Source organism: Macrobrachium nipponense, chromosome 24, assembly GCF_015104395.2.
Source record: "Macrobrachium nipponense isolate FS-2020 chromosome 24, ASM1510439v2, whole genome shotgun sequence".
NCBI classification, from domain to species: Eukaryota; Metazoa; Arthropoda; class Malacostraca; order Decapoda; family Palaemonidae; genus Macrobrachium; species Macrobrachium nipponense.
The window spans coordinates 62849695-62864065 of NC_061091.1; the positions used below are offsets into that span (position 1 = coordinate 62849695).

Consider the following 14371-nt stretch of genomic DNA (forward strand, 5'->3'; position numbering starts at 1 on the left):
TTTCGGTTTAAGCACGGCTCCGATGGTATTTACCATGCTCATGAAAAACGTAGCGAGGTGGTTTACATTCGGCAGGAATAAGAGTGTCCCCTGTATCTCGACGATTGGCTTATCAGCATCGTCAGAAGAAAGGTGTCTGAAGACCTTCACTTCACGTTGGCCTTGGCAAAGTCCCTGGGACTTCTGGTCAACCTCGAAAAGTCGCATCTGACCCCACAACAGTCCATCGTGTATCTGGGGATTCAGATGGATTCAGTGGCTTTTCGAGCGTTCCGTCCCAGGAACGACAGCTGCAAGGCTTAGAGAGAGTTTCGGCCTTCCTGGGGAAGGAAGCTTGCTCGGCGAGGGAGTGGATGAGTCTGCTGGGGACCATTTCCTCGCTGGAAAAGTTTGTTTCCCTGGGAAGACTACACCTCAGACCTCTCCAGTTTTTCTTAGCAGACGAATGGAGAGTCAGAGAGGATCTGGATGCGACCCTTTTCATCACCAAATCGGTGAAGAACCATCTAAGATGGTGGTTAGATCCTCGGAAGTTTTGAGAGGGGTTGTCCCTAAAGGGGGCTTCTGAGCCCAGACCTAGTGTTGTTTTCCGACGCCCTCGGTGTCGTGGGATGGGGAAGCAACACTAGCGAGGGGAAGGAAGTGTCAGGCACCTGGAGGGGGGAACAGGTGTCCTGGCACATCAATGTGAAGGAACTAGCGGCTTTTTTGGTTTTTCTGGCGCTACAGTTCTTCCAACAAAAGGTTGCAGAGAAAGTAGTCCAAGTCAACTCGGACAACACCACAGCCCTTGCGTACCTAAAGAATCAGGGAGGTACACACTCCCGTCCTCTTTTTTATTTAGCGAGGGAGATTCTGCTGTGGGCAGATGCGAGACTGATAAGGATCCTGACGAGATTTATCGCAGGAGTCCAGAACGTCAGGAGCAGACCTCTCAGTCGACAGGATTCAGATCCTGGCCGACGGAATGGGAACGTTGGGGCACCCCAGGACGTCTGTCGAGAGCTCTGGAGACTGTGGGGGTGTCCGTTTAGTCGACCTATTTGTGACGTCGAGAACAAAAGAGGTTGCCTCTTTATTGCTCCCCTGTGCTGGATCCGGGAGCAGTCGCTATAGACGCTCTGCTCTGGGACTGGACGAACCTGGACTTGTATGCCTTCCCGCCATTCAAGATCATGGGGGAAGTAGTAAGGAAGTTCGCGGCATCGGAGGGGACGAGGTTGACCTGATCGCCCCGATGTGGCCCGCGAAGGAATGGGGTTCACGGAGGTAATGTCCTTCATCATAGGACTTTCCGGAGGGACGTTGCCTGGAGGAAAGATCTACTCAGACAGCCCCACTTCGCAAGATATCACCGAAACAATCTCGCCGCTCTGGGTCTGACTGCGTTCAGACTATCGAAAAGTTGGCCAGAGCGAGAGGTTTTTTCTAAAGCAGCTGCAAAGAAAGGCGATCGCCAACGCTAGGAGGACTTCCTCGAGAGCTGTTTACCAGTCGAAGTGGGCTTCCTTCAGGGCATGGTGTAGAAAGGAGGGAATTTCCTCTTCCACTACCTCTGTGAGCCAGATAGCCGATTTCCTGCTATTTTTAAGAATGTGCAGAAGCTGGCGGTCCCGACCATCAGGGATATAAGAGTATGCTGTCAGCAGTCTTCCGACACAGAGGACTAGACTGTCTGACAACAGAGATCTTCACGATCTCCTGAGATCATTTGAGACATCAAGATACCTCAGGCGAGGCCTCCTTCTTGGAACTGGATTTAGTCCTTAGACTGTTAATGTCGAGTCCTTTCGAACCTCTCCATGAAGCGTCCCTTAGAAACTTGACGAAGAAGGCTCTTTTCCTAACTGCTTCTGGCGACGGCGAAGAGAGTTAGCGAAATTCAAGCCATTTGTAAGCGAGTGGGCTTCAAAGGTGACAATGCGGTCTGCTCTTTGAGTCCCACTTTCTTAGCAAAGAATGAAAACCCGTCAAACCCTTGGCCAAGGAGCTTTGAAATTAAGGGTATGACAAGCCTTGTGGGCCAAGAACCTGAGAGAGTCCTGTGCCCTGTCAGGGCTCTAAAGTTTTATGTCCACAAGACTAAGGAAGTACGAGGTCCCTCAGATAATCTCTGGTGTTCGGTTAAACGGCCCGATATACCATTATCCAAGAATGCTTTGGCGTTCTTTCTGAGGGACGTCATTAAAGAGGCTCATTCGTCTTACCAGAAGATCGATTTGAGCCTCTTGCGAGTGAAAGCTCACGAGGTCAGAGCTGTCGCAACCTCGCTTGCCTTCCAAAGGAACATGTCGATCAAGGACATCCTTGACGCCACCTTTTGGAGGAGCAATTCAGTACTTGCCCTCACACTACTTGAGAGATGTGAGAACGATATACGAGGACTGTTGTTCTCTGGGCCATACGTTTCTGCAGACACAGTCTTGGGGCTGAAGGTAGCTCTCTCCCTATCCCTTAGTTAGGTTTAGGTTAGTTTTTAGTTGTTGTGTTTTTTGGTTGTGGTGAGGCTTTGGTGAAGACCTCCCATCTCTTAGCTTAGTGTTCAGGGGGTCTTGGATAGTTGGTCAGGTGGTGGTCAGTTGCTTCGTTGCCCTCATTTGTATGGCTCTATGCTCTTGTCACATTGAGGTCACGTCCCCGTTGACAGAGCATCCAGAGCGCACCAGCACTACAGGTCTCCACCTGGCTGGCAACTCTGATTAAGCACAAGCAGGCTTAAGTGACAGTGATCACAGAGTCTACTTTGCTAACAGGTGAGGAACCAAGGTGTACATCATCTACTTAATTTAAGTTTCCTACAAATCCTATTCTGTCTCTTCCCACCATCCGAAGGTGGGATTCAGCTATATATATATCTGTCAGGTAAGTTTCATGAACAAAATGTTATTGTTATAATACAATTAAGTTTGTTCATACTTACCTGGCAGATATATATAATTAAGTGCCCACCCACCTCCCCTCAGGAGACAGTGGCACTGATAAAAATATGAATAGAAAATGGGAATGGTTCCTGATATCCGCCTCCCAGCGGCGGGAATGGGTACTACCACCTGGCCGCCCACTGCGTGTGCCGCGAGTTTTGAAACTCTGTCGGACTTCGGAGAATACAGCTATATATATATCTGCCAGGTAAGTATGAACAAACTTAATTGTATTATAACAATAACATATTCAGTTGTTAAATCCTCAAATTGTTAGGTGATTTATGTATTTTCTGCTAATACTTATGAGAAATACATATACATACTATAAATATTGGTTTATACAAGTAACTTATGAAGTAACTACATACCAAGTAACTACATAGCTATAATTTCTACTTTCGCAGCATCTTAGATTTGGAAATTCATGGGAGCGATTCTTTTGTTTTTGGTGTTGGTAACTGCACCTCCCACTTCGGGAAGCATAGGTACAACATAGCTAAAGAGCTCAATTCATTTCTGCCATTCAATGACTGCATGTTTATTGTTTGGTCGCTGTGCATGTCTATAGTTTGGTCAGCTGTGGTTTGAATTTTTTAATGGGTTTTCCATCCCATGTTTGGTGAAGTACTCATTGAGTTTGGTAGCTTTCTTGCTAATTATATTAGCTTATTTAGCTTAGGAGCTGGGAGTAATATATCAATATGCAGCATCCCATGACAGCAAAACTTTGAGGTTGGCAAATTTGAAAAAAAAAAAAACACATCAATGGAAAGAGGAAGATATGCAAATGCACATGGTGAAAGAAAAAATATTCTAATAAATTTTCCCTGTTAACACGAATTCGGCTAACACGACATCTCCAGGAACGTAACCCTCGTGTTAATGGGGAGGTTACTGTACTATTTACAACTCCTTGTTGGACCTCTTTTACAAGACAATCGTAAATTTTACCAACTTATATATGCATTTTTTTCTAATAAATAATTTTATTTTATTTTGTAAAATTATAATTACAACTCACACAATATCAAAACAGATAAGAAATAAGATTAGTAACAAATTCTTTAAATGTTTGTTGAAAAATATTTACGTAAATTTACCAAGAACGAAGATTCAGTAACTTTCTTTTTTATTTGTACATGTTTTTAATATTTTTTGCACTTTCTTTGCAAAATTACATTTACAACTGACATACTATCGTAAAAGACAAGAACAAAAACCAACAGCAACCCCTTGGTATATTTAGGAGCAAATTTACAAAAAGACGTCATGTGAGAGAGAGATGCACTACATTCCCCATTCAAGTCAGAAGCAGAACTGAAGTCCTGAGATGCCCAAACTCGTGATTTTAGCCTGTGTAAAAGTTGCCATTAGTGAATTTATGGGTTATAAAAGTATTGGCACCCCTTTCCCGCCATTCTTTTGAAAATCGATGGCGCTTAATATCGTTTATCTACAGGATCAATCTGTCCACCACCCTAAAGATGTTGTTACTACTCCTTAGGAGCAATCCAACCATTAAGGGTTAATTGGTTTGACATTTACCTACTGTGACTTGAGATGTCCGAATCCAGTTCATCTAGTATCCGGCTTTGCAGCAAAGACTGCAATACCAGGATTACGCTCCATTAAATACGACTCACACTATTTGTTGCCAGTGTACGGGTCAAAATTGTTGTGTAAATCTCACATGCGACAAATGTAAAGACTGGGATCAGGGGAAGTGGAGGACTTAAGTAATCACCTGGACAAGTTAGAGAATTCACCAATAAACTAATCACCTAGACAAGTTTAGAAAATCACCCAATAACCGAAAATTGAAACGATTTTTGCAAAAATTTTCTTCCTATTGGCGCCAATAGCTGGTTAATGGCATTTCTATTGGGTATGTATTGATGCTGATAACTGGAAATTGGCGCATTTCATTTCAGCGTCGAAAATCACCAATTTTACACATGTAACTTACCAAGTAATTACCTGATTAAAGCTACAGGTAATTATGTGTAAAATCTACGTAATTTTATCATAAAAATGTAACTTTTCAGTGATTTCCAGCACAAGACAAGCCCCATAGAGCTGGATCACCAATAATCGAGGCCACTGATAAACAGGGACTGTTGGTACTTAGGGTCTTCTGTCTCAATCCTCTAGACTTCCAAAGGAAGTTTTGGTACACCCGTCCAGGACAATAGCTCTACTACAGATGCGGCCTTTTCATGGCAGTCATCATAGATCCCTATCTGGATCTCGATCTGGTAGCAGATTCAACCCCAGGGCAATGGAGAAGTCCTCTTCTAAATGTTCAGGATGTAAGTGAGGATCCTGTCATCCAAACTGCGGTAAGGGCCAGACTCCTTTTTTGGAAGAAATGGAGAGACAGAAGGGCATAGTCATGGATAGTCAATATATTGGGGGATGGTTACACTATCCCCTTCAAAGAAAGGCCACCTTTAACCAACTCCCAGTGGCAATAACAGCTTACTCAAATGCTCAAAGAACGCTTTAGCCCTCTCAGAGGTAGTCTTGTCTCATAGAAAAGGTGGCAATAGACAAGGTAGAGAATGTGAACTCCCCTGGCTTTTACAACTGCCTGTTTGTAGGTACCAAAAAGCATCAGGGCTGGAGGCCCATACTAGACGTCAATGAGCTGAATGTCATCATGTTGAAGACAAATTGTGCCATTCTGTCATCCATTTGCCAGGGAGACTGGATGACATCCTTAGATATGCAGGCAGGGTGCATATTTCCATGTTCCTATAACCAGGAATCGAGGAAATTCTTAAGGTTTGTCTACGGGAACAAAGTGTTCCAATTCTATGCACTGTGTTTCAGTCTTTCGACGGGCCACAGGTTTTTACAAGAGTTCTCGCCCCCTTAATGAAATGGCTGCGTTTGGGGGAAAGTAAGGACATATCCCCTACCATCGATGATTGGCTCCCTTGAACCCAATCAGAGTTAATGTTCAGGGGAACTCCAGATACCCCTTCTACTAGCCCACAACCTGGGCTTGATGATAAATATTCTGAAATCTCAGTTAATTCCTTTTCAAAAAATTTTGTTTTTTGGGATGATAATAGACTCAAAATTTTCAGGTTTCTGTTTCTTCATCCCTGAAAAGAGTGGAAACGCGTCTGAAGGTCAACATGTGTCTCCTTCTAAACCAATGTTCTGCGAATGATTTGATGAGTTTCCTAGGGACATTATCATCAATAGAACAGTTCGTTCACCTGGGCAGACTTCATATGAGACTGCTTCATTATTTTTTAAGAATCGTGGAAGGTGTTCCCAGTGACTCTCAAAATAAAGTTAGATCTATGTTGGTGGAGTGTAGAACGAAGAATTTCACAACGATTTTAGGAGACAAGGAAGACTCAGGGAAGTGGTCTCAGAAACAAGATAATTAGCACACAAATGTTAAAGAATTCATAAAGAACCAAGGGGGAACACACTTTTTTTTTTCCCCCTTTATGAGGTAACGAAAGATCATTGGGCAAATCGTAATCAGACCATCCTTCTGACATGATTCAGGGAAAACTCAGCGTTGTGGCAGATCAAGTTTGCCTGGATCTCTGGAAGTTGTGGGAAACACCGACGTTGGATTTGTTCACCACATCAAGAAACAACTGTCTGCCTCTTGGCATGGGCAACAGATTCCATGCTTCTTCAAGACTGGTTGGGCAAACACCTCTATGCCTTTCCACCTCTGATTATGATCAGGCAAGTAATAAATTTCAGAGCCACTAGAATGTTTCCATGATTCTAGTAGCACCCTTTTGGCCAACAAAGTTTCCCAGACCTGATAGAACTATTGGTGGACTCCCCAAGACTACTGCCACAAAAGACTTAGCTTCTCAAACAACCCCAGTTTTGACAGTTTCATCAGGGCTTGTCCTCTCTGCCCCTTACAGGATTCTTACTATCAGGAAACTTGTGCAAGAAAGGTTTTCAAGAACAGATTCGCAAGCTATCGCCAGGTGCAGACGACAGTCCTCTGATAAAGTATATCAGGCGAAGTGGACTATCTTACAAGCATGGTGCAAAAACCACAATGACATCTTCTCAAACATCTATAGCTGGAATAGCAGATTTTCATATATATTTGAAGACATGTATAGGGGCCTGACCACTTTGACGATCAAGGGCTGTAGAGCAATGTCGAGTTCTGTCTTCTGTCACAAGGGAGTGGATTTACCATCAATCAGGACTTGTCAGATTTAATCAGATCTTTTAACACCACAAGACAGAAAGAGGTGGCAGTAGTACCTTAAAACTTTGATGTGATACTCAAGTGGTTGTCAAGTCCACATTTTGAGCCTTATTCAATCTCTCTCAGAGATTTGACGATTAAGTAACTTTTTCTGGTAAATTTGGCTACAGCAATAAGGATAAGTGAGATCCATGCTATAGATAAGAGAGTGGGCTTCTCCCAAGGAATTACTGTTTGCTCATTTTCCTTGGGATTTCTAGCCAAGAACAAGTTAATTTCCAATCCTTGGCCTCGCTCTTTTGTGATTAAGAGCTAGTCAGTTTTATGTTTTAGGTCCGAGAGAGAAGAGAGAGAGAGAGAGAGATAGAGAGAGAGAGAGGAAAAGAGAGAGGAGAGAGAAGGAAAACGAGAGAGAGAGAGAGAGAGAGTCTTGTCCTGTAAGAGCCCTCAAACATTACCTCCACAGAACAAGGGGAATATATGGACCTTCAGCTTCTTTATGGTGTTATGTTAAGAATCCCACATGCCTACTGTCAAAGAATGCCCTGGCATTCTTCCTTAGAGACCTCATTGCAGAAGCTCATACCTCACTCTTGGAGAGGATAATTTCCCATTATGTAGAATGAAGGTTCATGAGATTAGGGCTGTAGCCACTTCTTGGCATTTAAATGTAATTTGTGTCTCTGCAATATTGCAAATGACCTTTTGGAGGTGTAAGCCAGTCTTTGCATTGCATTATCTGAAGGAAGTTGGAACTAGTTACGATAGCTGCAGTACCTTGGGTCCTTTTTCTGTGGCTGGTGTGGTGTTGGGGGAGGAAGCATAGGAAGCATTCCTTCCTCTCTTTGCTTTGAATTATGGTGTTGGATTTCATAGGAGTCTGGGGATACAGTGTACTGGAGTACCCTCCAGTTTCTATGGTTGGGTAGTGGGTGTTAACTTTTGGTGGTATTAGGTGACGTGTTTCTCTGGGTATTTGTTATATACTACGCCCGGGGCGTAGTATATAATTACTTGGTAATTATATATTAACCCTCTTACGCCGATTGGACGTATTAAACGTCGAGTCAAAATGTCTCCCGTATGCCGATTGGACGTATCATACGTCGGCTCAAAAAAGTTTTTTGTTTTTTTTAAAAATTCGCGGAAAAATACCTAAGGCCTACCAGCCGAAAACTTTTGTATCACGCGCCTTGGGGGATGCTGGGAGTTCACGGATCAAGGCGTTGTTTTGTTTACAATCGCTACGCAGGCGCGCAAGCGCGAATTTCTTTCTTATCGCACTAAAAAGTATCAGTGACACATCTCGGAAATTATTTCGTCACTTTGACATAATTATTGCACCATTTTAAATTATCCTTTACATGAAGTATTATATATGAAAATGTGCGCAATTTCATGCACAATACAACTAAAAAATACTCATGATTGTAGCTTTTATCAGTTTTGAAATATTTTCATATAAATAACGATAAGTGCAAAAATTTCAACCTTCGGTCAACTTTGACTCTACAGAAATGGTCGAGAAACGCAATTGTAAGCTAAACTCTTACATTATAGTAATATTCAATCATTTGCCTTCATTTTGCAACAAATGGACGTCTCTAGCACAATATTTTCGATTTATGGTGAATTTATGAAAAAACTTTTTCCTTACGTTCGTGCGATAACTCTTCCGATAAATTTTTTCGTGGCGATTGTCCTAATGTTTGCACCCTTTTAAATTTGCCGTTACATAAAGTTTTATATATGGAAATGTGCGCAATTTCATGCACAATACAACAAAAAACAACCCATGGTTGTAGCTTTTATCAGTTTTGAAATATTGTCATATAAATAACGTTAAGTGCAAAAATTTCAACTTTTTTTCGGTCAACTTTGACTCTACCGAAATGGTCGAAAAAACGCAATTGTAAGCTAAAACTCTTATATTCTAGTAATATTCAATCATTTACCTTCATTTTGCAACGACTTGGAAGTCTCTAGCACAATATTTTGATTTATGGTGAATTTATGAAAAAAAAAACATTACGTTCGCGCGGTAACTTCCGAAAAAATCAGAATTTTTTGTGCGATTGTCGAAATGTTTGCACCATTTAAAATTAGCTGTTACATAAAGTTTTATATATGAAAATGTGCGTAATTTCATGTAGACAATACAACTAAAAATGATTGAAGGTTGTAGCTTTTCTCTTTTTTCGAAATATTTGCATATAAATCACGATAAATAGAAAAAAAACACGTTCGGTCAAATTTGACTCTACCGAAATAGTTGAAAAAACGCAATTGTAAGCTAAAACTCTTACGGCCTAGTAATATTCTGTCATTTATCTTCATTTGAAACACATTTTGAAGTCCTCTAAACAATATTGTGATTTATGGTGAATTTTTGAAAAAATATATTTAACCTTCACTCCGCGCGCCGATTCGCGGCCGCAAGGTCCCTCCGAAATTACCGTACATGGCATTATCCTAATATTTGCTCCTTTTCATATTAGCTTTTTATAGAGTTTCATATATCAAAATGTGTGCAAATGCATGAAGAATACAATAAAAAATAATTGAAGGTTTGTAGCTTTTTCCATCTTTGAAATATGTCCATATAAAAAAATATATATATTAAAATTTCGACATTCGGTCAAATTTAACTCGTCCGAAATGGTCGAAATCTGCAATTCTAATCTAAAACTCTTACAGTATCGTAATATTCAATCATTTTGTCTTAATTTTGAAACAAATTTGAAGTCTCTAGAACATTATTTAGAATTACGGTGAATTTTTGAAAATAACATTTTTTTACGTCCGCTCGTTACGAATTCGTACATCATTTTTGTGATAATATTTTTCCGGTGTTGCTTTTATTGTTTTACAATGTATATATATTCAAAATGATTGCAATTTAGTGTACAATACAACGCAAAAAAAAGTAACTGGTTAGCTATGACCGTTTTCTGCACAGCGTGATTTGAATACAATTATGTATTGTATGAAAATTTTTTTTTTCGCTACCATATATCGCATTATTTACATATGATAATGATATTATTTTCATTTCTGATGATTGCATTCTAAATTTCAGGCAATGACAAAAAAAGGAGCCAAAAAATGAACTCTTAATCTTCAAAAGTACGCGCGCTGTAATTTTTTGAAAAAATTATTTTTTCCACTTCCGCGCTCACCTCCAAACCAGGCCCGGCATACAGGAGACGTTTTGATTTTTAGGGCTCCGGCGTAAGAGGGGTTAAACTTAATTTCACAAAAAAAAAATTCATTTTTTTAAAGCTTCTACATGGGTGCAAGATATACTCTTCAGCCACCCAAGCTAGTTGAAGATTTTGGATGCTTTGCACCATGCTGGTATTAGTATTAGGCATAACTACAGGGGTATTTGTATCATTGCTGATTCCCAGTTTCTTTGCGCTGAAAAGCTACTTCTGGATCTAAATGTATGGCCTTCTATCTTTGAGTACTTGTATATGTTGCAAAGATTTCTGCATTATTTTGTTTTTAAAACAACAGATAATGAGAATCATTTCTGATAGAAGGCACATCTCAACTCTCCACTACATTATGATTTATGGCAAACAGCTATTGAGGAATTTTAACTAGCAGTGTAGTCTTTCCAAGATACCAATAGCTCCATGATATTAGCCAAAAGTAGATTTTTGCCAATAATGTACATCAGGGGTTTGAAATGTAATACAGTATGATGGAGGGGTAATACCGCTCAGTTTTATGGCTCATGATGAGTAATACTGTGGCTTTAAGTATATCTTTTCTAGTGGCTCCAAAGCCAGTGTTATCATTGGATTTGGAGTTTATAGTAATGCATGTTATTGTAGGGTATGCACTTCCTCTTGAAATTTCTGCTTTTATAGCAGAGTTGTATGGTGTTTTAACAGCTGTTTGGAAAATAGCAATTATGGACGGTGGTTACTTCAAGTAGTGTTTTGCAGGCACTTGGTGATTGTAACTCAATCATCCCTTTGCTTTTAAAAGATTTTGAGGTAGTTCCTTAACATTGAAAGCAGAGGAATACAAATAAAATTTGGTAATGAAGAGGCTGACAGACTACCATAGCAAGCTGCAGCTAAATTGCTTCTAAAGAGATATCCACTGTAGTTAAGGCTTTTTACCCTCAAATAAAATCTTTAATGTAAGACATCTGGCAAGAACTTTTTAGAGGAAAGTGCCCATCGGTCTCATACATTTTAAAATTCGATGATGGGTTGTTGAGTTGTGAGATAAAAGCACCTACACCAATAGTTGTATTTTGAGGACGAAGTAGGACTACTTAGAATATGTGTATGTGTAAAATTCTTGTTGACTGATATTTTAACTGGTAAAATTTTTTTAACTTTTTATCACTGTGGATTTTGATTTTAAAGAAACCAGACATTCTTGTGAAGCCTATAACAATTCCATTTCCAAGGAATCATGAAAATATCAATTATCAACATAATTTTAATGCTGCATTAATTTTGTCACATAAAGGATAATTTATGTTTTAACATTAATTTTGACTTAAATGTGTCATTTTTTAATATGGTTTGCAGTAGAAAAGAAAACTTTCTCTTTTTTTTTTAGGTTTGCCAATGGAAGTCCCTTTGTGGTTGGGGATAAATCTTCGTCAGAGGGGTAGGTGCCGTTTAGTTCCTCCAGAATGGATGGATGCTGAGAAATTAGCTGAGAAAAAGGAAGAAGAAAGCCAGTCTAAGGTAACAGCTTTTTTTTTATTTTGAAGTTTTTCTTAAGGATTTAGATTTTCACTTTCATATGTCTTTTGGTAAATTTAGAACCCTTTTGACATACACTAGGGTACTATTTTATTTTCAAGAGACTTATCCAGAGAGAATTTAGTGATAGTGTACAGGTAACAATCTTGGTAAAATGTCATTTTGTGGACAGCAACTACTATATACAGTAGTTAGAATGTGCTACCTTGCCTTTCCTACAAATTCTTGACCACTTTCCTTTTTGTACTTAATCTGTACTTTTTCTTTCCAGTCACTTTAAGTTTTGTTTTGCTTAAACTGATTTTCAATACTCTTTTCTCAATTGTACTTTCCTACTTTTAAAGATTTCTATCACTTACCTCAGATTTTTCCTTAATTATGATAAACTGCATAGAGGTCATTACTGATCCTTGATGACACCGAAGTCTTTTGTTACACTGATATAGTTTTTCTTTCAAGATCTAGTGTTATGGTAGATTCAAGTTCTAAGCTTTGTGAGTTTTTGGTAGCATTCTGCGGTACCCTTTTTTCCTTTTTAATGCACATTTATTGTCTCAGTACTTAGTCAGATGCCTTTCCAAGCCTTTCCAAGATCCACAAATATATGTTATAGTATCTTTGCTTTGGAATTTTCCTGATGTTGCTTCAATAAAGAATGCTATTGATCCTTTGCAAGAAGCCAAACTGACAATTATTAATTTTAAAACTTTTTCTCGGCTTTGCCACAAGCACCTTTTCCAGTAGTTACGTAATTAAACTAACTCTTATTCTTCTGTAGTTTCCATATTGCAGTGCATCCCCTTTTACAGTACTTTGTACACCATTACCATTAGGAATTTTTTTCACTCTTCGAGTCTTATTTTCTTTTTTTATCAGGTTTTATACACTGTGTTCTAATAAGCTCATGGCTTAGGATGGCTGGGAACATTTTTATATGTACAGTAATCATTTAAACATGTTATGGATTTTATGAACTTGACTTTTGTGTTCATATGAATTTATCCTTTGGTTTTAATGAAATTTAAAGGCTTATGTTAAGAATATCATCTGGTTTGTATTAAGTACCTGGTTTTTACTGTGATGGGGGTAACCACCTTTGAAAATCTAGAACTTTATCACTGTCTGGTTAAACTTCCTTTTAGTAGTACAATACAATAATGGCAATTTTAACATGTAAGTAAATTATCTTATTATGAAGTTGATCTGTTCTGTGGTCCTATGAACTTAATTTATGTTATCACTTCAAAAGTTTTACGCTCAATATGTATTAACTTTTTACACTCAACATGTGTTTTATTTCTTTTCAGAACTTTACAAAAATGCTATGCCTTGTGAGCATTATTTGGTGGAGCCCAGCTAATACTGGCAGCAGCTCCTGAGGATATACCAAATTCCCAACAAATCAAAACTCTGATTAAGGTTAGTTCTCTTATTATGGGCAGTTATTATAGTAGCTCACTGAGATAATAGATGTGTCCAAGCCTACACTGATATAAAAGAAACACCTATATAATGTTGTATATAGTACATGAACATATATTTTTGCTATTAAGTATATTTCACTCATGCTGGCGATAAAGGGGGTAAGTCCAAAAATGGCCTAAATGAGTTATGACTGCCAAAATGTTGCTAAAACGGGCTACTATGCTGGAAAAAAAGGGGGTAAGTGTACTGTGAATATGTTAGTCAGTACGTCAAAAAGTCTTTTTATGGGATAACTACATGCAGCATCATTCTGTTGGCAAAAAAGGGGGTAAGTAGAACATACCCCTTTTTAACCACATTTTCATTAAAATTCATAGCATTATATTGGCGAACAAAGAGGTAAGTGATACATACCCCCTTTTTAACTACATTTTCAATATAGGTCAAAAGGGGTTAAGTAAACAAACTTATTAATATTTAGGTAATTATTCACTTTTTATCTATAACTCTGCAATTTTAGTTCTAATCTAGTCATAAAACTCATACTCTTCTTCTTCATTTAATATGCCAGTATTAATACCCACTAGGCCCTAGCAGCTAATGCACTCCACGAATGTGTATTATTGTTGCCCGAGACAGGGCCCAAACTCGTTCCCTCTACCTAAGTGCGGCTTGGCACATCCGCACGCACTAGATAGAGAGAGATATGACGTGTTGTAAGCTGTGTCGTCGTTCTGAACGCGTATTAACCAGTGTTGATTACAACTCGCCTTTGATTGCAGGAGTGTAGTAATTTATAAGATTCTAATATTATGAACTTGTGTATAGATGTAAATTGAAAACGGTTTTGGGGTGATGAATGCATCTAAATCACGTGCTCGTCGAATTCTTGACAAAGCATTACACGAAAATGCAGAGAAAAGAAGAAAAATGACCTGGAAAGCCACCAAAGTAATGTCAAACACTGGCTTATTGCTAATAACTTTGGAGAGGAAAGAAATGAAGGTATGTTATTGATGTTCCTGGGATGCCTGCAGTTTAGTGGGACACCTCTAATTCCGAGCAGTGATTTCCTTTTG

General features: G+C 39.1%; 1 protein-coding gene across 1 annotated transcript in view; it reads left to right on the forward strand.

The window, feature by feature from the left end:
• The window catches only part of LOC135203220 (DNA replication complex GINS protein PSF2-like), a 113898-nt gene that overhangs the window by 34358 nt on the left and 65169 nt on the right, over positions 1 to 14371 (forward strand). Inside the window, 5 exon segments of the mRNA XM_064232983.1 lie at positions 10914 to 10974; positions 11691 to 11849; positions 12660 to 12675; positions 13175 to 13213; positions 13216 to 13286. Of these exon segments, the coding sequence (XP_064089053.1) occupies positions 10914 to 10974; positions 11691 to 11849; positions 12660 to 12675; positions 13175 to 13213; positions 13216 to 13286 (346 nt within the window).